At 47.7% G+C, this 20,369-nt stretch overlaps 1 protein-coding gene and 1 long non-coding RNA gene across 5 annotated transcripts in view; one reads left to right on the top strand and one right to left on the bottom strand.

Moving 5' to 3' along the window:
• The window catches only part of ZFYVE27 (zinc finger FYVE-type containing 27), a 150,922-nt gene that overhangs the window by 115,848 nt on the left and 14,705 nt on the right, over positions 1-20,369 (bottom strand). For 2 of the 4 annotated variants that reach the window (XM_075348397.1, XM_075348399.1), the window contains exons 1-2: positions 8,888-9,020; positions 8,595-8,807 (exon numbers count right to left, since the gene is read on the bottom strand). In XM_075348397.1, coding sequence (XP_075204512.1) covers positions 8,595-8,807; positions 8,888-8,928 — 254 coding nt within the window. In that variant the 5' untranslated portion in view covers positions 8,929-9,020. Of the gene's footprint in view, positions 1-8,594; positions 8,808-8,887; positions 9,021-20,369 lie in introns of those variants that run through there. The other 2 variants (XM_075348400.1, XM_075348398.1) reach the window with 2 other exon arrangements.
• LOC142310756 (uncharacterized) overlaps positions 8,747-20,369 on the top strand; it is a 104,014-nt gene continuing 92,391 nt past the window's right edge. The window contains exon 1 of the long non-coding RNA XR_012754211.1: positions 8,747-9,216. This is a non-coding gene — a long non-coding RNA (uncharacterized LOC142310756). The remainder of the gene's footprint in view (positions 9,217-20,369) is intronic.

The raw sequence follows: 20,369 nt of genomic DNA, 5'->3' as shown, positions 1-20,369 counted from the left end.
CCATCTTCCCCAGGAAGTGCATGAGGCGTCTTAAGGGGTGCGATTGACCTTGAAGGAGAAGCTGCACCCCTGTCTGTAGTGACCGCTGCTTGTCCAGCGGAAGCTTCACTACCGCTGAGAGAGTATGAAACTCCATGCCAAGGTATGTCAGTGATTGTGTCGGTGACAGGTTTGACTTTGAAAAGTTGATGATCCACCCGAAAGTCTGGAGAGTCTCCAGCGCAACGTTTAGGCTGTGTTGGCATGCCTCTTGAGAGGGTGCCTTGACAAGCAGATCGTCTAAGTAAGGGATCACCGAGTGTCCCTGAGAGTGCAAGACTGCTACCACTGCTGCCATGACCTTGGTGAAAACCCGTGGGGCTGTCGCCAGACCGAAGGGCAGAGCTACGAACTGAAGATGGTCGTCTGCTATCACGAAGCGTAGAAAACGCTGGTGCTCTGGAGCAATCGGCACGTGGAGATAAGCATCTTTGATGTCTATTGATGCTAGAAAATCTCCTTGAGACATTGAGGCAATGACGGAGCGGAGGGATTCCATCCGGAACCGCCTGGTTTTTACGTGCTTGTTGAGCAGTTTTAGGTCCAGAACAGGACGGAACGAGCCGTCCTTTTTTGGCACCACAAACAGATTGGAGTAAAAACCTTGACCTCGTTCCTGAAGAGGAACAGGGATCACCACTCCTTCTGCCCTTAGAGAGCATACCGCCTGCAGAAGGGCATCGGTTCGGTCGGGATGTGGGGAAGTTCTGAAGAACCGAGGCGGAGGACGAGAACTGAACTCTATCCTGTACCCGTGAGACAAAACGTCTGTTACCCACCGGTCCTTGACCTGTGGCAGCCAAATGTCGCAAAAGCGGGAGAGTCTGCCACCGACCGATGATGCGGAGGGAGGAGGCCGAAAGTCAGGAGGCAGCCGCCTTGGAAGCGGTTCCTCCTGTTGCTTTCTTTGGGCGTGAGTGAGCTCGCCAGGAATCTGAGCTCCTCTGCTCCTTCTGAGTCCCCTTGGACGAGGAGAATTGGGCCCTGCCTGAGCCTCGAAAGGACCGAAACCTCGACTGTCCTCTCCTCTGTTGAGGTTTGCTTGATCTGGGCTGGGGTAAGGAAGAATCCTTACCCTTGGACTGTTTAATAATTTCAGCCAATTGCTCACCAAACAGTCTGTCACCAGATAATGGCAAACTGGTTAAGCATTTTTTGGAAGCAGAATCTGCTTTCCATTCCTTTAACCACAAGGCTCTGCGCAAAACCACAGAGTTGGCGGACGCCATTGAGGTACGGCTCGTGGAGTCTAGGATCGCATTGATAGCGTAAGTCGCAAACGCAGACATTTGCGAGGTTAAGGACGCCACTTGCGGCACTGATGGACGTATGAGAGAGTCCACCTGCTCCAGACCAGCTGAAATAGCTTGGAGTGCCCACACGGCCGCGAATGCAGGAGCAAACGACGCGCCGATAGCTTCATAGACAGATTTCAACCAAAGGTCCATCTGTCTGTCATTGGCATCTTTTAGTGAAGCCCCATCTTCCACTGCAACTATGGACCTAGCCGCAAGCCTGGAGATTGGGGGGTCCACTTTTGGACACTGGGTCCAGCGTTTGACCACGTCAGGGGGAAAGGGATAACGTGTATCCTTAAGACGTTTGGCGAAACGCTTGTCTGGATAAGTATGGTGTTTCTGGACTGATTCTCTGAAGTCAGAGTGGTCCAGAAAAGTACTCAATTTACGCTTGGGATACCTGAAATGGAATTTCTCCTGCTGTGCAGCTGCCTCCTCCGCTGAAGGGGCTGGGGGAGAAATATCCAACAGTCTATTGATGGCCGCTATAAGATCATTTACCATAGCGTCACCATCAGGAGTATCCAGATTGAGAGCGGTCTCAGAATTAGGCTCCTGATCAGCTACCTCTGCCTCATCATACAGAGAAGCCTCTCGCTGAGACCCTGAGCAGTGTGATGACGTCGAGGGTCTTTCCCAGCGAGTTCGCTTAGGCTGCCTGGGACTGTCGTCCGAGTCAGAGCCTTCAGCCTGTGATGCCTGAGACCCCCTTGTAGCCTGGACTAGTTCCAACTGAGGGGGACCGGGAAACATTGCCTCAACAGTGTCCATGGTCTGAGTGACCGGCCTGGACTGCAAAGTTTCAAGAATTTTTGTCATAGTCACAGACATCTTATCAGCAAAAACTGCAAACTCTGTCCCCGTCACTGGGGCAGGGTTCACAGGCGTCTCTGCCTGGGCCACTACTACCATAGACTCTGGCTGACGAAGTGGCACAGGGACCGAACATTGCACACAATGGGGGTCAGTGGAACCTGCCGGTAGATCAGCCCCACATGCGGTACAATCAGCATATAAAGCCTGTGCCTTGGTACCCTTGCTTTTTGCGGATGACATGCTGTTGTCTCCTCAGAGCAATGGGGTATAAGCCAAGAAGCGACCGTACAGTGCAATATATAGGTACAGACAAAAAGTACACTAAATAACACTGCGGCACTAGTGGGGTCAGCACGTAGGTGCTGCTTACCGCCCGCTTAACAGCGGGTGTGTGGTCGCCAGAATCCCTTGTCTGGGTCTCCCAGGGCTATGTCCGTTCTCCAGCTCAGACTGCATGCAGGAATGGCTGCCAGCGTCCTGTGAAGAGGGGCGGGCCGTTGGCGTGCTGCAGACAAGAGCGGGAAACTGGCGTCCCACTGTGCCGAGTGAGAGGGCTGGAGTATGTAAATAAGACTCCAGCCCTCGGCGCTGAATGATTGTACAGCGTCTCTCCCCTTCCGTGATTGACAGGGTTGGGGGCGGGAACGAAACGGAGCTAGGCCGCAAAAGCCGGGGACTAGATTTATGAGCGCTGCCGTCGTAAAAGCACGGTCAGCGCGAGTCCCCGGCGCACTACAAGTCTCAGCCGCGCCGCCGCTCCAGGGGCGGTCGGCGCGGTAGTTCCCAACACAGAAAGTCACTCCGCAAAGCTGTAGTGACTAAGACCCAGGCGCGCAGCGCTACTGTCCCCGGCGCACTAGCACACCCAGCAACTCTGGCGTGTGTCTGTGCCTGTCTGTACGGGGACACAGAGTACCTGAATGTTGCAGGGCCTTGTCCCTGACGGTACCCAGCTCCGTATCCAGCAGGATCTCCGGGTCTGTGGATGGAGCCCGGCCTCAGAGTCTGGAGGCCGGTAAGATCCCACTTCCCCAGAGCCCTCAGGGGGATGGGGAAGGAAAGCAGCATGTGGGCTCCAGCCTCCGTACCCGCAATGGGTACCTCAACCTTAACAAACACCGCCGACACAGAGTGGGGTGAGAAGGGAGCATTCTGGGGGCCCTAGTATGGGCCCTCTTTTCTTCCATCCGACATAGTCAGCAGCTGCTGCTGACTAAACAGTGGAGCTATGCGTGGATGTCTGACCTCCTTCGCACAAAGCTTGAAAACTGAGCAGCCCGTGATCCCACGGGGGGTGTATAGCCAGAAGGGGAGGGGCCTTACACTTTTTAGTGTAATGCTTTGTGTGGCCTCCGGAGGCAGTAGCTATACACCCAATCGTCTGGGTCTCCCAATGGAGCGCCGAAGAAAATAATAATAAGTAATAGTAAAATGATAATAAATAATAATAGTAAAATAATAACAATAGTAAAATTATTATTATTATTATTTTTACTATTGTTATTATTTTACTATTATCATTTTACTATTATTAATTATTATTATATTCTACTATTATTATTTTGCTATTATTATTATTATTTATTATTATTTTATTATTTTGCTATTTTATTACTATTGTTTTTATTATATTTTACCATTATTATTTTGCTATTATTATTTTATTGCTATTATATTGTTATTATTTTGCTATTATTAATAATAGCAAAATAATAACAATAACAATATAATAGTAATAAAATAGCAAAATAATAATGGTAAAATATAATAAAAACAATAGTAATAAAATAGCAAAATAATAAAATAAAATAATAATAATAATAATAATAAATAATAAAATAATAATAATAATAGCAAAATAATAATAACAATATAACAGTAATAAAATAATATCAAAATAATAATAGTAAAATATAATAATTATAACAATAGTAATAAAATAGTAAAATAAAATAATAATAAATAATAATAAAACAATAATAATAATAATAGCAAAACAACAATATAATAGTAATAAAATAGAAAAATAATAATAGTAAAATATAATAATAGTAATAAAATAGCAAAATAGTAAAATAAAATAATAATAAAAAATAATAAAAAATAATAATAATAAATAATAATAAAATAAAATAATAATAATAATAATCACAAAAAATAAATAATAACAAATATAAAATAACTAATAATAACAATAATTATACAATCTGCAGAGTACAATAAAGTATTTTATTTTGGCATCAAGGAGACCTGATAGGAGCGGGATTATTAATTTTTTAAGTACAGGAGAGGTGCAATTAGAAAAGCACGACTGCTGATCCTCCCTAATCAGCCATCTCTGAGCCTCTATGGGGGATCAGCTGCAATACCAGAAGCTACCTGTGCATAAGGGAGGCGCTATAGGATTAGCTACTGTGCTCATAATGGATATTATAGTATAATGCAATTTAATACTCAGATAATACAGACTGCATCAAAGCATCTCCCATAGAGAATGAATGGAGTGGTGAGGAGTGAGGATGAGCACAAATGAGTGCGGACCCCCAACCTCGGGATCTGTGCTGGTCCCAGCGGTCGCTCCCTTTACAATCAGCATCTTAATAAAGATGGGATTTTCACTTCAATCGTTTTATAATAAAAAGTCATAAAAACATTCCAGAATATTTGGGGACTTGTATATTTTATTTTTCTTTTGTCTTGTGATATTTGTTGACTTTTTTTTTTTTACACCAAATTCTTCAAAAATGACCTTTACGCTTTATGAACTTTGTGCAAAAATGACAAATACTCAAAAAGAAAAAGTCACAGGGAGGACTGCAGAAGATTTGTGCAAAAAGATGGCAACTTTTTAAAAAGTCATAATTAATACAAATGATAAACAGGTGAGAAAATACCCCAAAAATAAACAAAAATAACGCAAATGCAGTAAAGAATCAAACCCAAAGTGTTCAAATTATGAACCATTTTTAAGATCTCTTATTGCTGTCAGTGAATAGAAACATTCTTGTCTACATCACTGGATATAAACGCGTAATGAAAAACTTCATCCAGAAATAAGAATCTGCTACAGTGTCCAGCCCTCTGTGAGCCAAATACATCCAAACTCTGTCCTGTTGTGTTTGCTACAATGTATCAGTGCAGGAAAAATGTACCAGTGGGGAGATCAGGTCTGCTCTGAGCACAGAATAGTATGCTGTCACCACTCACTGACTACAAGCAGAGATCCTGAAATACCAACTATAGAAAGCTGCAGAAAATCTACAACTATGGGGTTTACTTAGCAGGACATTTCAAGGATCTCTTAGGCCATGTTCACACCTTGCTTTTTTGCTGCAGAAAAACCTGTTCTCTTGGAGTTAAAAAAAAAATCTGTTTCCAAAAAGCAGGATTTGCTTTGTTTTTTTGCTATTGTATTTTTGTGCTGCATTTTTGCTTCATTTTTATTGTTTTTTATGCTTTATTTTTTTTGTGTGTTTTTTGTACTGCATTTTTATTGCGTTTGTTTTACTGCATTTTCTTTGCTGCTTTTTGCGTTTTTTACTGCATTTTTATAGATTGTTTTGCTGCATTTTTGTTGTGTATTTGGTGTTTTTTGATGCATTTTTGTTGTGGCTTTTTGCTGCGCTTTTGTTGTGTTTTTTTGCTGCGCTTTTGTTGTGGTTTTTTTGCTGCGTTTGTCTTCTGTTTTTTGCTGCGCTTTTGTTGTAGTTTTTTGCTGCGCTTTTGTTGTGGTTTTTTGCTATATTTTTGTTGTGGTTTTTTGCTGCGCTTTAGTTGTGGTTTTTTGCTACATTTTTGTTGTGGATTTTTGCTGAATTTTTGTTGTGGATTTTTGCTACCTTTTTGGTTGTGGTTTTTTGCTGTGCTTTTGTTGTGGTTTTTTGCTGTGCTTTTGTTGTGGTTTTTTGCTGTGCTTTTGTTGTGGTTTTTTGCTGTGCTTTTGTTGTGGTTTTTTGCTGTGCTTTTGTTGTGGTTTTTTGCTGTGCTTTTGTTGTGGTTTTTTTGCTACATTTTTTTGCTGCGCTTTTGTTGTGGTTTTTTGCAACATTTTTGTTGTGGTTTTTTGCTGCGCTTTTGTTGTGGTTTTTTGCTGCGCTTTTGTTGTGGTTTTTTGCTGCGCTTTTGTTGTGGTTTTTTGCTGCGCTTTTGTTGTGGTTTTTTGCTGCGCTTTTGTTGTGGTTTTTTGCTGCGCTTTTGTTGTGGTTTTTTGCTGCGCTTTTGTTGTGGTTTTTTGCTGAGCTTTTGTTGTGGTTTTTTGCTGAGCTTTTGTTGTGGTTTTTTGCTGAGCTTTTGTTGTGGTTTTTTGCTGCGCTTTTGTTGTGGTTTTTTGCTGCGCTTTTGTTGTGTTTTTTTGCTGCGCTTTTGTTGTGTTTTTTTGCTGAGCTTTTGTTGTGGTTTGATGTGTTTTTTTGCAGAGCTTTTGTTGTGGTTTTTTGCTACATTTTTGTTGTGGATTTTTGCTGCATTTTTGTTGTGGATTTTTGCTGCATTCGTGTTGTGGATTTTTTGCTGCATTCGTGTTGTGGATTTTTGCTGCATTTTTGTTGTGGATTTTTGCTGCATTTTTGTTGTGGATTTTTGCTGCATTTTTGTTGTGGATTTTTGCTGCATTTTTGTTGTGGATTTTTGCTGCATTTTTGTTGTGTGTGTTTGTTTATTTTTCTCGGTCATTTGTCTACCATGCATATTTAAATAAAATTAGTTGAGTTCACCACAAAATCAGCAAAAGTGCAGCAAAAAACGCACTTGTGTTGTTGCATTTTCAGATTGCTTTCAATGGTGAAAAAAACTTGCAAAAATGCTGAAAGCACTGACATGCTGCTTCTTTAAAAAATGCAGCAGTTTTCCATTTCAGTCAGGAAAAATAAAACAATTGTGTGCAGGAGATTTCGGAAATCTCATAGGTTTAGTTCGTACTGGAAAAAACTACTTTTAATTTGCAGAAAACTCATGAAAAAAACACTATGAAAAAAAAAAAAAAAAAAACCCTGAAAAAAATGCAGCAAAAAAACATGTGAACATATCTTACAGTATGTTCACACACTGCTTTTTTGCTGGGGGGGGGTGGGGATGTTTCCGCAGCAAAACCTGCTCTATTGGCAGTAAAAAAAAAAAAAAGCTGCTTCCAGAAAGCAGGTTTTGCTGCAGTTTTTCAGCATTTTTGTTCCTTTTTTATCTGCGTTTTTGCTCCTTTTTTTATTTGCGTTTTTGTTCCTCTTTTATTTGCACTTTTGGTCCTTTTTTTATCTACGTTTTTGGTCTTTTTTTATCTACGTTTTTGGTCTTTTTTTTATGTGCGCTTTTGGTCCTTTTTTTATCTGCGCTTTTGGTCCTTTTTTATCTGCGCTTTTGGTCCTTTTTTATCTGCGCTTTTGGTCCTTTTTTATCTGCGCTTTTGGTCCTTTTTTATCTGCGCTTTTGGTCCTTTTTTTATCTGCATTTTTGGTCCTTTTTTTATCTGCATTTTTGGTCCTTTTTTTATCTGCATTTTTGGTCCTTTTTTTATCTGCATTTTTGGTCCTTTTTTATCTGCGTTTTTGGTCCTTTTTTATCTGCGGTTTTTGGTCCTTTTTTACCTGCATTTTTGGTCTTTTTTAATGTGCTTTTGGTCCTTTTTTAATCTGCATTTTTATTCCTTTTTTTATTTGCGTTTTTGTTCCTTTCTCTATAGTACCTGGTTAAATAATTTTAGTTGAATTCACCACAAAAGCAGCAAAAACAAAGCAAAAAATACTTCAGAGTTTTTGCATTTTCTCATTGCTTTCAATGGTGAAAAAAAAGCAGCAAAAACGCTGAAAGAATTGAAAAATGCAGCAGGTTGCCATTGCAACCAGGGGAAAAAAAAAAAAAAAAAATTGTGTGTGCATCAGATTTCTGCAATCTCATCGCTTTATGTAAAGCGCTGTGGAATAAATAGCGCTATATAAATGAATAAATTATTATTATTTTGCTCATACTGTAAAAAGCAGCTTTTAATTTGTATAAAACTCATGAAAAGAGGGGGGTTGGGATTCGAGGAGATACATTATCTGTAATTTTGTAGTTTAACATAATCATGATGTATGTATTATATGATTATTGATGATATGTTTGTTAAAATGTTTTTAAAATCTAATAAAAAAAGGTAAAAAAAAAAACTCATGAAAAGGAGCTGCAAAAAGTAATATGTGAGCATGGTCTTAGGTCATGTTCACACACGTCGGATTTCATGAGGATTTTGGCACATTTGTGAAGGTGGAAGCAGATGAAATCTATGTCTCGTGCAATAAAAAAAAAAAAAAGAGCAGGAAGTAAAAAAAAAAAAAAAAAAAGCACATGGAAAAAGATGGTTTCTGCTGCGGATTTTGCAGTAAAAGTACAAAGTGATCACATGAAATGGGAAAGTGATGTGACAGAGTTAAATGACAGCCTCGGCTCTGCTCCCCGCCGGCGCTGCGTTACCTCAGCAGGTATCTGACCGTGTCCCAGCCGTCCCTGAAGGGCTCCAGGTAGATCTCAATCCTCTTGTAGGAGACGACCAGGTTGAAGAGATCGAAGGCTTGCGACTTGCTGGCGACTTGAGGAGACCCCGGTCGTGACTCGGCCATGGCTGGAATGCCCTCCGCCCAGCCGGCGTCCCCGGGAGAAGCCGCATCTCGCTCCGTCGCCTGCATGCTGCAAACAAGGAAGAAAGTTACCGAGTGACACGAGAGGAAAACTTCCTGGAAATGAGGCGCAGAGGACGCGGCTCCGACCTCCTCTTCCCTGCCAGGCGTCTCAGGAGCCTCCAGTGCATGGCTGTGCTCGATGCCAGGGCCACCACAAGGGATTGGCATCGATCACCAGGAAGTGCCGCGGCAATATCAGGGAAAATGTGTTCAAAGGTCAGAAGAAAACTGAAGAGGATCTGAACTTCAGGCACCAGATAAACAGGTTACTCGCTGATTAGCGCAGCAGCCTGTACGTGGGCCGGGCCGGAGGCTAATTGCTTTGTGTCACCGGTGCCAGACTGTAACGTCCCAGCTGTCACCGCCCGCACCTGCGTCTCCCAGATGGGGGGTTCATATACGTATTTGGGCTCGTGGTAAGGAGTGCTACAATTTTATGCAACTTTATTCTCATTCTGTAATATCCCTTTAAATAACAAGATCATCGCTTGCTGTCAGTGGGTGAAATATTATCCACTGGATCAGACTTGTACGTCCCTATAATATACCTTTAATTGTCAAGATCATCGCTTGCTGTCAGTGGGTGAAGTACTATCGACTGGATCTTTATATGGTAATTACATTTGTATGTCATTGTATAAAATAATCAGTTTCTGGTTTTATTTATATCCGTACTATACCATTAATTGTCAAGATCACTGCTTGCTGTCAGTGGGTGAAATATTATCCACTGGATCAGACTTGTACGTCCCTATAATATACCTTTAATTGTCAAGATCATCGCTTGCTGTCAGTGGGTGAAGTACTATCGACTGGATCTTTATATGGTAATTACATTTGTATGTCATTGTATAAAATAATCAGTTTCTGGTTTTATTTATATCCGTACTATACCATTAATTGTCAAGATCACTGCTTGCTGTCAGTAAGTGAAATATTATCCACTGGATCAGACTTGTACGTCCCTATAATATACCTTTAATTGTCAAGATCATCGCTTGCTGTCAGTGGGTGAAGTACTATCGACTGTATCTTTATATGGTAATTACATTTGTATGTCATTGTATAAAATAATCAGTTTCTGGTTTTATTTATATCCATACTATACCATTAATTGTCAAGATCACTGCTTGCTGTCAGTGGGTGAAATATTATCCACTGGATCAGACTTGTACGTCCCAATAATATACCTTTAATTGTCAAGATCATCGCTTGCTGTCAGTGGGTGAAGTACTATTGGCTGGATCTTTATATGGTAATTACATTTGTACGTCATTGTGTAAAATAATCAGTTTCTGGTTTTATTTATACCCGTACTATATCTTTAATTGTCAAGATCACTGCTTGCAGTGGATGAAACATTCAGTGGATGAAACATTATCCTCTAGATCAGAATTGTACATCCTTGTTTAAAAGAAATCAATTTTTTGTTTTATTTTTATCCGTAATATACTTTTAAGAACACTGCTTGCTGTCAGCGGCTGATTTTACTCTAGATCAGACTTGTATGTCCTTGTGTAAAATAATCAGTTTCTGGTTTGTATGGGGGCTTTTTATCCGTAATATACCTTTAATTGTTAATTGTCAAGATCACTGCTTGCTGTCAGTGGGTGAAACAGTATCCTCTAGATCAGAATTGTACATCCTTGTTTAAAAGAAATCAATTTTTGGTTTTATTTTTATCCGTAATATACCTTTAAAGAACACTGCTTGCTGTCAGCGGCTGATTTTACTCTAGATCAGACTTGTATGTCCTTGTGTAAAATAATCAGTTTCTGGTTTGTATGGGGGCTTTTTATCCGTAATATACCTTTAATTGTTAATTGTTAAGATCACTGCTTGCTGTCAGTGGGTGAAATATTTTCCTCTAAATCAGATTTGTTTAAAATATTCAGTTTTGGGTTTTATATATATCTGTACTATACCTTTAATTGTCAAGATCACTGCTTGCTGTCAGTGGGTTAAATATTTTTCTCTGACTTGTATGTCATTTACCCACTGTTTGCTGTCAGTGGGGGAATTATTTTCCCCTGGGTCAGACTTGTATGTCCCTGAACAATACCGTTAATAGTCAAGATCACTGTTTACTGTCAGTGAATGAAATAGTCTTCATTAATTAAATACAACTGAATGTCTTTGTTCACCAGGGACGTCTGGTTTTATGCAACTCGATCTCTGTCTGTAACCTATTTAAATATTAAGATCTCTGCTCGCTGTCAGTGAATGGAATATTCTTGTCTAAATCTTAACACGTTAGGTATAATTGTATGAGCTCGTTTAAAGGGAAGGGTCTGGTTATCTTTAAAGCAAGCTCAATATATAATATACCTTTAAAATATTAGGATCTCTGCTTGCTGTCAGTGGATGAAATATACTGATCCTCTGCTGTTATGAAAATCAGTCCGTCTGCACTGGGGCGCAAGGCCGTCCGTCTGCACTGGGGCGCAAGGCCGTCCGTCTGCACTGGGGCGCAAGGCCGTCCGTCTGCACTGGGGCGCAAGGCCGTCCGTCTGCACTGGGGCGCAAGGCCGTCCGTCTGCACTGGGGCGCAAGGCCGTCCGTCTGCACTGGGGCGCAAGGCCGTCCGTCTGCACTGGGGCGCAAGGCCGTCCGTCTGCACTGGGGAGCAAGTCCGTCCGTCTGCACTGGGGCGCAAGTCCGTCCGTCTGCACTGGGGCGCAAGTCCGTCCGTCTGCACTGGGGCGCAAGTCCGTCCGTCTGCACTGGGGCGCAAGTCCGTCCGTCTGCACTGGGGCGCAAGTCCGTCCGTCTGCACTGGGGCGCAAGTCCGTCCGTCTGCACTGGGGCGCAAGTCCGTCCGTCTGCACTGGGGCGCAAGTCCGTCCGTCTGCACTGGGGCGCAAGTCCGTCCGTCTGCACTGGGGCGCAAGTCCGTCCGTCTGCACTGGGGCGCAAGTCCGTCCGTCTGCACTGGGGCGCAAGTCCGTCCGTCTGCACTGGGGCGCAAGTCCGTCCGTCTGCACTGGGGCGCAAGTCCGTCCGTCTGCACTGGGGCGCAAGTCCGTCCGTCTGCACTGGGGCGCAAGTCCGTCCGTCTGCACTGGGGAGCAAGTCCGTCCGTCTGCACTGGGGAGCAAGTCCGTCCGTCTGCACTGGGGAGCAAGTCCGTCCGTCTGCACTGGGGAGCAAGTCCGTCCGTCTGCACTGGGGAGCAAGGCCGTCCGTCTGCACTGGGGAGCAAGTCCGTCCGTCTGCACTGGGGAGCAAGTCCGTCCGTCTGCACTGGGGCGCAAGTATGTCCGTCTGTACTGGGGCGCAAGGCCGTCCGTCTGCACTGGGAGTATAGGATTTTTTATTTATTTTTTATATACCAGACCCTTGCACCACTGGGTAATGAAAAACCCCTTTAAACCAGTAATTTATTGGTGCAGGATTTCAGCTCTGAAGTCTAAAGAATTATGACTGCAGCTCTGGTGTTCAAGGTGAGAAACAGAAAAGCATTAAAATGTTCTAATACGAAGATTTCACACAAACTAATGAATGGAGGAAATCCACAAGAAAAGTGCATGGAAAAATATGACTAAAACGCAACAAAAAAAGTGGCAAAAATGTGCGTATTTCATGCTGCGTTTTTCCTGCCAACACATCAGGATTTGCAGCAGAATGGGGTATATTATACTATATGGAGGACTATGGGGGGGGTGCATTATACTATATGGAGGACTATGGGGGGTGCATTATATTATGTGGAGGACTATGGGGAGTGCATTATATTATATGGAGGACTATGCGGTGCAGTATAATATATGGAGGACTATGGGGGGTGCATTATACTATATGGAGGAATATGGGGGGTGCATTATACTATATGGAGGACTATGTGGGTGCATTATACTATATGGAGGAATATGGGGGGTGCATTATACTATATGGAGGACTATGGGGGGTGCATTATATTATATGGAGGACTATGCGGTGCAGTATAATATATGGAGGACTATGGGGGGTGCATTATACTATATGGAGGACTATGGGGGGTGCATTATTGTGAGGCAAATCCCGGGATATGAAGATGAATTATGACTTCCAGTCATAATCGCTCATCACTCCCTGGCAGTGCCCCCCTCCCTTCTTGTGCTCAATGTCCAGCATCTGTGAAGGTGTTACACCTCCATGGCCATCTCCTGTGATATGGAGATGAGATGATGTGGGAACAATGGACACAGGATGACTCCCTGCCGTGACCCTGTGGTAGGAGCTGCTATCTAATTAGCAAGCTTGGAAGTATCCAGACAGAACGACTCCAGTAAAAAATGGTTCATATCTCGCAAGCCATATTTCCGATAAATATGGCAACCATAAAAATGGTGTCTCCGCATGCGGACGATGCTGGCACACCCTTTTTATGGGAGCGGGAGCTTGGGAAATACCCCAGGCGTGATATCAGCCAATGTGGAACTAGTAGACGAGTCATGAGTCCTCTCATTCTGTAGCTAAATTCATAACTGTCACAATGAGAGCATTGGCGTCCGCCTACGACGCTCCCAGGCCAAGTTATGGCCATATTCCATGTTGTGGATTTTGTCCATAACTCCAGCCAGGGGTGGAGCAGTGCTCCCTCTGAGGTCACTAAGGTAGGAGGGGACCTGGATTTGCCCAGGTTGATAACCCTACTTCGGCCATTTTCCAGTGTTCTTTCGCTGGGGGTCACGTGTAGGAAACATCTGTGGGAGTTCCTAGAAACCTGGTCTACAGCGCCCCCCTGTGGCCAGACGCACAAGGTAACTGCTGGAACTGTGTATGCCTGTTTGTAAACCATGCTTTATCTGTAACTGTACTCTGACCTATGTATATTCTGTAGATTCCCTATTGTATATATTGTAGTTTCTAGTGTGCTTTAGGCTGATTAAATTATATAATTAATCTTGGGCTGTTCTGTTATCTCGATCTTGAATCCCACGTCTGTGTGTTCGGCTAATAGTTACCGTGAAGCGGTTGGTGGCAGCGAGTTGTGCCAAGGATTATTGTGGGGAGGCCAGTGAGATTCGGGGAGGTTTTATATATTCCGCCCGCGGAGGTCGGGGGAATATATACCCTACTCTCACCGGGGACCCTTCAATAATCGGCATAAGTAGTATAGCGGCCTCCTTGCTTATTGTCGGGCAATTCCATAATTGGCCTGACTATAAGAGGGGCGCTAGAGAGCGCGTCACGTGCTCTGTCTGTCGGTCGGGAGGTATAAAGGAGGGGTGACACCCACTTGTTACCCCCCGATTGTGACGTACTGGTAGCCAGCGCGGGGGATTTCTGAGTGACCCCCCCGGTGGTTTGTGACATATTGGTGGCAAGCGGTGGGATCGAGATAATAGTGTGTGTGAGTGTGAGACCCATACTCCCAGACACTAAAGACTGCCTGCAGCAGCTGTGGCTGCTGGGGTCTTCAGACTAGCTCAACACTAGAGTGTCAGAGTGCAGATACTGTAAGGTGTGTGGAGGCATCAGGTGTCAGTTCTGTGTCAGTGACCAAAGTCTGCATGAATGGCTGAGAGCACCAGGAGCAAAGCCAAAGGAATGGCCGATGCTCAGGCCAGAGACGATGAGGAGGTTGTCCACGAGCCCTCCAAGAGCCCGACGCCAGAGAACAGCTCTGCAGAGGACATCGCACAACCTGGCACTGCTGGACAAAATGAGGAGGAGCTCGCCCAAGGGTCCTCAACGAGCCAGATGCCAGCCCTCCGCTCTGCAATGGACAGTGAATCACCAGGCTCCGCAGCGGGCCGCAGATCACCACGTGCCATTCCACCGAGCCTGGGAGGCTCGGATAGCCTTCTTCAAATGGCTATGGCCCTTCTCCAGGCTGGAGACCAGGAGGGCTACAAGGAACTCCTGGCAGAGCGCAGGGCAGAGCGGCAGGCGGCGCGTGACGCTGAGGCTGCGGAGCGGCAAGCAGCGCGTGAGGCTGCGGAGCGGCAAGCAGCACGTGAAGAGCGACGGCAACAGGCAGACTGTGACCACCAGCTGCAGCTAGCTCAGCTCCGGCCCTCATCAGCCACACGTGACCTTCAAGACACCAAACTTCCAAAGGTCCGTGTTGAGGACTTCCCAGTGCTGGAGAAGGATGGAGACTTGGACTCTTTCCTGACTGCTTTTGAACGGACTTGCTTGCAGCACCATCTGGACAAGGATCAGTGGGCCAAATACCTGACCCCCCGTCTAAGGGGTAAGGCCCTGGATATCCTTGGGGACTTGCCTGCTGAGGCAGATCAGGGCTACGACACCATCAAGCGGGCCCTGATCCAACAGTACAACCTCACTCCAGAGTCCTACCGCAAGAAGTTCCGGAGCCTACAGAAGGGACCAAAGGACTCCTGGGCTGACCACAGGCGGGCACTTGCCCGAGCTGCCGACCACTGGACCCAAGGCCTGCAGCTTTCCACCGGACCGGAGATCCTGGACTTGTTCATCACGGAGCAACTCTTGTGGAACTGCCCTGAGGATCTCCGCCAGTTCATCCGAGACCAGAAGCCAAAGGGGTCCACGGCTACAGCTGCCCTGGCCGATGACTACACCAACAATCGGGCTCCTGAGGCCAGGAGAGCAGCCACCAGCAGCACCTGGAGAGGGGGTAAGATGAATTCTGCGACTGCCCCACCTGCCCCTAGACTGCAGGGGGTGTCCCCCTCAACTCCCCTCTCCAGGCCCGTGGCAGAGCCAAGACGGTGCCACCAGTGCAACCTACCTGGACACTTCAAGGCCATGTGCCCTCAGCGTCCCAAGGCCCCGGCTCCGTCCCCGTCCCAAGGGCCGCCCAAGGTGTATTGTGTGGGTGGGGGTGGTGGTAGGTCCCTGGACAGCTTCCAACCTGTCACCGTCGGCCGGTCTGTGACCATAGGACTGCGAGACAGCGCCTCGGAGGTGACTCTGGTGCGGCCTGAGATGGTGTCCCCCCAAGACTTGATCCCTGGAAAAACCCTCGCTGTCTCCGGGATTGGAGGCATTGACCCGGCGCTGCCTGTTGCTGACATTTATGTGGACTGGGGCGCAGGGCGAGGGGTGAGGGAGGTGGGGGTAACTGATCGGATCCCCGCAAACGTGCTACTTGGGACAGATTTGGGGCAGATAACCTCCCAGTTTGGGCCCCCACCAAGGGCTGAACCTTCAGCCAGTACGGACATGACTCCTGACAATGTTAATGTGTTATCTATGAATGATGTGAGAGAGGGGGGAGTGAACTCTGATATTTCTGCTTGCACAGACACCATAGACACACACACAGCTGCAGCTGTGACAGGGGAGGGGGTCAGAGAAAGGTGTGACAATGCCTCTACAAGTAATCAGCCTGTGAGCTGGGATCTGCTGCCCTCTGCAGGGATAAGCAGAGAGCAGGGTGCTGCAGGGGGAGGACCAGTGTGTGGGGTGGGGGCTACCACAGCAAATGTGGGGTCCCCAGAGATTTCACAGCGGGGTTCTGTTGCTGCAGGGGGGGAACAGGCAGGTGAGATTGGGGCCGGTCCCGGAGCGGAAGTGCTCCCAGGTAAGATCTCGGTGCAGGGTTCCCCCACAACCGGGGTGTCAGGAAGCCAGGTAGGTCTGCCTGAACCGGCGACTTGGTCAGGAACGGAGGAGGAGCAGGCACGACCCACGGTCGCAGCGGCTGTGGCCGCTGTCACCCGCAGTGGGAGTGCTGGAAGCCAAGGGGCCTCCCGGAGGTCCGATAGCTCTTCCCCTTCTGACCAAGTGGCAGCCGAGTCAGGTGGAGGCCAGGACACAGGTCCCGGGGTACTGACTGAAGATGTGACAGTCTCGTCGATTCTGGCCACATCTAGTCAGGGGTTTCAGGCAGCGTTAGAAGCTGACGACAGCCTGAAAGCTCTTAAGGAGCAGGCGGCACAGCCTCCCTCGGACTCGGACCCGGAGCGAGTGGTCTGGGACCAAGGACGGCTGTACCGGGCCACGGTCCAGCAGGGTTCACCGGAGGCGTGGCCCAGGGACCGACAGTTGGTGGTACCCTATCCGTTCCGGACGGAGTTGTTGCGGATCGCACATGAGATTCCGATGGCCGGACACCTAGGGATCGCTAAGACCAAGGCCAGGTTAAACCAGCATTTCTACTGGCCAAAAATGGGGGCCGATGTGGCTGCCTACTGCCGTTCGTGTGAAACCTGTCAGAGAGTGGGGAAGGCGGGGCCACACCCCAAAGCCCCACTAGTATCTCTGCCAATCATCGATGAGCCTTTCAGGAGGGTGGCTGTGGATCTGGTCGGCCCGCTGGCCATCCCCAGCAGCTCCGGGAAACGCTTCATACTGACGGTAGTGGACTATGCCACCCGGTACCCAGAAGCAGTGGCCTTGTCGTCCATTCGGGCTGACAAGGTGGCCACCGCATTGCTGGAGATTTTCTCCCGAGTGGGTTTTCCCCAGGAAATGCTCACTGACCGGGGGACCCAATTCATGTCCCAGCTGATGGAGGCCCTCTGTAAGCAAGTCCAGGTGCGACATCTGGTGGCCAGCCCGTACCATCCACAGACTAATGGCCTGTGCGAGCGGTTTAATGGCACCTTAAAGCAGATGCTTAAGATGTTGGTCGACTCCCATGGGCGTGACTGGGAGCGGTATCTCCCACACCTGTTATTTGCTTACCGGGAGGTTCCACAGGCCTCAACAGGATTCTCACCGTTTGAGCTCCTGTACGGGCGACGTGTGCGGGGCCCCCTGGCTCTGGTGAAAGAGGCTTGGGAAGGGGATTTGGCCACCCCTGGAGTGTCGGTTATCGAGTATGTCATGCGCTTCCGGGACAAAATGCAGGCCTTGACGCAACTGGTACACGACAATATGGCTCAAGCCCAGGCCGATCAGAAGCGTTGGTACGACCAGAACGCTTGTGAGAGGACCTACCAAGTGGGTCAAAAGGTGTGGGTACTGGTCCCCGTACCACAGGACAAGCTTCAGGCAGCCTGGGAAGGCCCATACCTCGTGTACCAGCAGCTCAACCCTGTGACGTACCTGGTCACCCTGGACCCTGCCCGTGGAAGGCGGAAGCCCTTCCATGTGAACATGATGAAGGCACATCATGAGCGGGAGGCATGTGCGCTCCCCGTGTGCAACCTGCCCGAGGAGGGAGAAGCGGAAACCCTCTTGGATATGCTAGCCCAGGTTAGGGCAGGCGGATCCATTGAGGATGTGGAGGTTGGCCACCAGCTCTTGGAGGACCAACGGTCCCAGCTGTGGGCCACCCTACACCCCTTCCGGGGGTTGTTTACCAACCAGCCCGGAAGGACTGACTTGGCTGTCCATCACGTGGACACTGGGGATCATCCCCCGATCCGGCGTTCAGCATATCGGGTTTCCCTGGAGGTGCAGCAACACATGCGCCAGGAGATTGACGAGATGCTGAAGCTGGGGGTGATCCAGGCATCCAACAGCGCTTGGGCCTCGCCTGTAGTCCTCGTCCCTAAGAAGGACCGAACCACTCGGTTCTGCGTGGACTACAGGGGGCTCAATGCTGTCACGGTCGCCGATGCGTACCCAATGCCACGCATCGATGACCTGCTCGATCAGTTGGCCGGGGCTCAGTACCTGACCATCATGGATCTGAGCCGGGGATATTGGCAGATCCCCCTGACTCGCAAGGCCAGGGAACGCTCTGCCTTTATTACCCCATTTGGACTGTACGAGTCCACGGTGATGCCATTCGGGATGAGGAATGCCCCTGCCACTTTCCAGCGGATGGTCAACACCCTGCTCAAGGGACTTGAAGGGTACGCGGCCGCGTACCTGGATGACATTGCCGTCTTCAGTCCCACCTGGGAGGACCACCTAGAGCATCTAGCACAGGTGCTCAGGCGGATCCACCGGGCAGGTTTGACCATCAAGCCGGGAAAGTGTCAGCTGGCCATGAGCGAGGTCCAGTACCTCGGTCACCGGGTAGGCGGGAGAACACTGAAGCCCGAGCCTGAGAAAGTGGAGGCCATCGCATCCTGGCCCACCCCCAGGACCAAGAAGCAGGTGATGTCCTTCTTGGGGACCGCTGGGTACTATAGGAGGTTTGTTCCACGCTATAGTAGCCTGGCAAAGCCCTTGACGGACCTCACCAAGAAGAAGCTGCCCTCTGCAGTCGATTGGACAATGGACTGCGAGACAGCCTTCCAGGCCCTAAAGGACGCCCTGTCCAGCCCGCCCGTGCTACAGGCAGCCGACTTCACGCGGCCGTTTGTAGTACAGACCGATGCCAGTGACTTCGGCCTCGGTGCGGTGCTCAGCCAGGTGGACTCTGCGAGCCAAGAGCACCCAGTCTTGTACCTGAGCAGGAAGCCGTTACCAAGGGAAGTGGCCTATTCCACGATGGAGAAGGAGTGCCTGGCCATAGTGTGGGCCCTGCAGCGTCTGCAACCCTATCTATACGGGCGCCACTTCATCGTGGAGACGGACCACAATCCCCTCAGCTGGTTGCACACCGTCTCTGGGACGAATGGGCGATTGTTGCGATGGAGCCTTGCGCTCCAGCAATACAACTTCACCATTCGCCACAAAAGGGGCCGTGACCACGGTAACGCAGACGGGCTGTCCCGACAAGGAGAGGTCGCGGACGGGCGCACGGGGGAACACCGGAGTGTGCTGCCCCCTAGCGCCCTCAAAAGGGGGGAGGTGTGAGGCAAATCCCGGGATATGAAGATGAATTATGACTTCCAGTCATAATCGCTCATCACTCCCTGGCAGTGCCCCCTCCCTTCTTGTGCTCAATGTCCAGCATCTGTGAAGGTGTTACACCTCCATGGCCATCTCCTGTGATATGGAGATGAGATGATGTGGGAACAATGGACACAGGAGGACTCCCTGCCGTGACCCTGTGGTAGGAGCTGCTATCTAATTAGCAAGCTTGGAAGTATCCAGACAGAACGACTCCAGTAAAAAATGGTTCATATCTCGCAAGCCATATTTCCGATAAATATGGCAACCATAAAAATGGTGTCTCCGCATGCGGACGATGCTGGCACACCCTTTTTATGGGAGCGGGAGCTTGGGAAATACCCCAGGCGTGATATCAGCCAATGGGGAACTAGTAGACAAGTCATGAGTCCTCTCATTCTGTAGCTAAATTCATAACTGTCACAATGAGAGCGTCGGCGTCCGTCTACGACGCTCCCAGGCCAAGTTATGGCCATATTCCATGTTGTGGATTTTGTCCATAACTCCAGCCAGGGGTGGAGCAGTGCTCCCTCTGAGGTCACGAAGGTAGGAGGGGACCTGGATTTGCCCAGGTTGATAACCCTACTTCGGCCATTTTCCAGTGTTCTTTCGCTGGGGGTCACGTGTAGGAAACATCTGTGGGAGTTCCTGGAAACCTGGTCTACAGCGCCCCCCTGTGGCCAGACGCACAAGGTAACTGCTGGAACTGTGTATGCCTGTTTGTAAACCATGCTTTATCTGTAACTGTACTCTGACCTATGTATATTCTGTAGATTCCCTATTGTATATATTGTAGTTTCTAGTGTGCTTTAGGCTGATTAAATTATATAATTAATCTTGGGCTGTTCTGTTATCTCGATCTTGAATCCCACGTCTGTGTGTTCGGCTAATAGTTACCGTGAAGCGGTTGGTGGCAGCGAGT

The sequence above is a fragment of the Anomaloglossus baeobatrachus genome, chromosome 5, assembly GCF_048569485.1.
Source record: "Anomaloglossus baeobatrachus isolate aAnoBae1 chromosome 5, aAnoBae1.hap1, whole genome shotgun sequence".
In the NCBI taxonomy this organism is placed as follows: Eukaryota; Metazoa; Chordata; class Amphibia; order Anura; family Aromobatidae; genus Anomaloglossus; species Anomaloglossus baeobatrachus.
The sequence above is the reverse complement of the archived record's forward strand: the minus strand, read 5'-3'. Positions and strand labels throughout refer to the sequence as shown.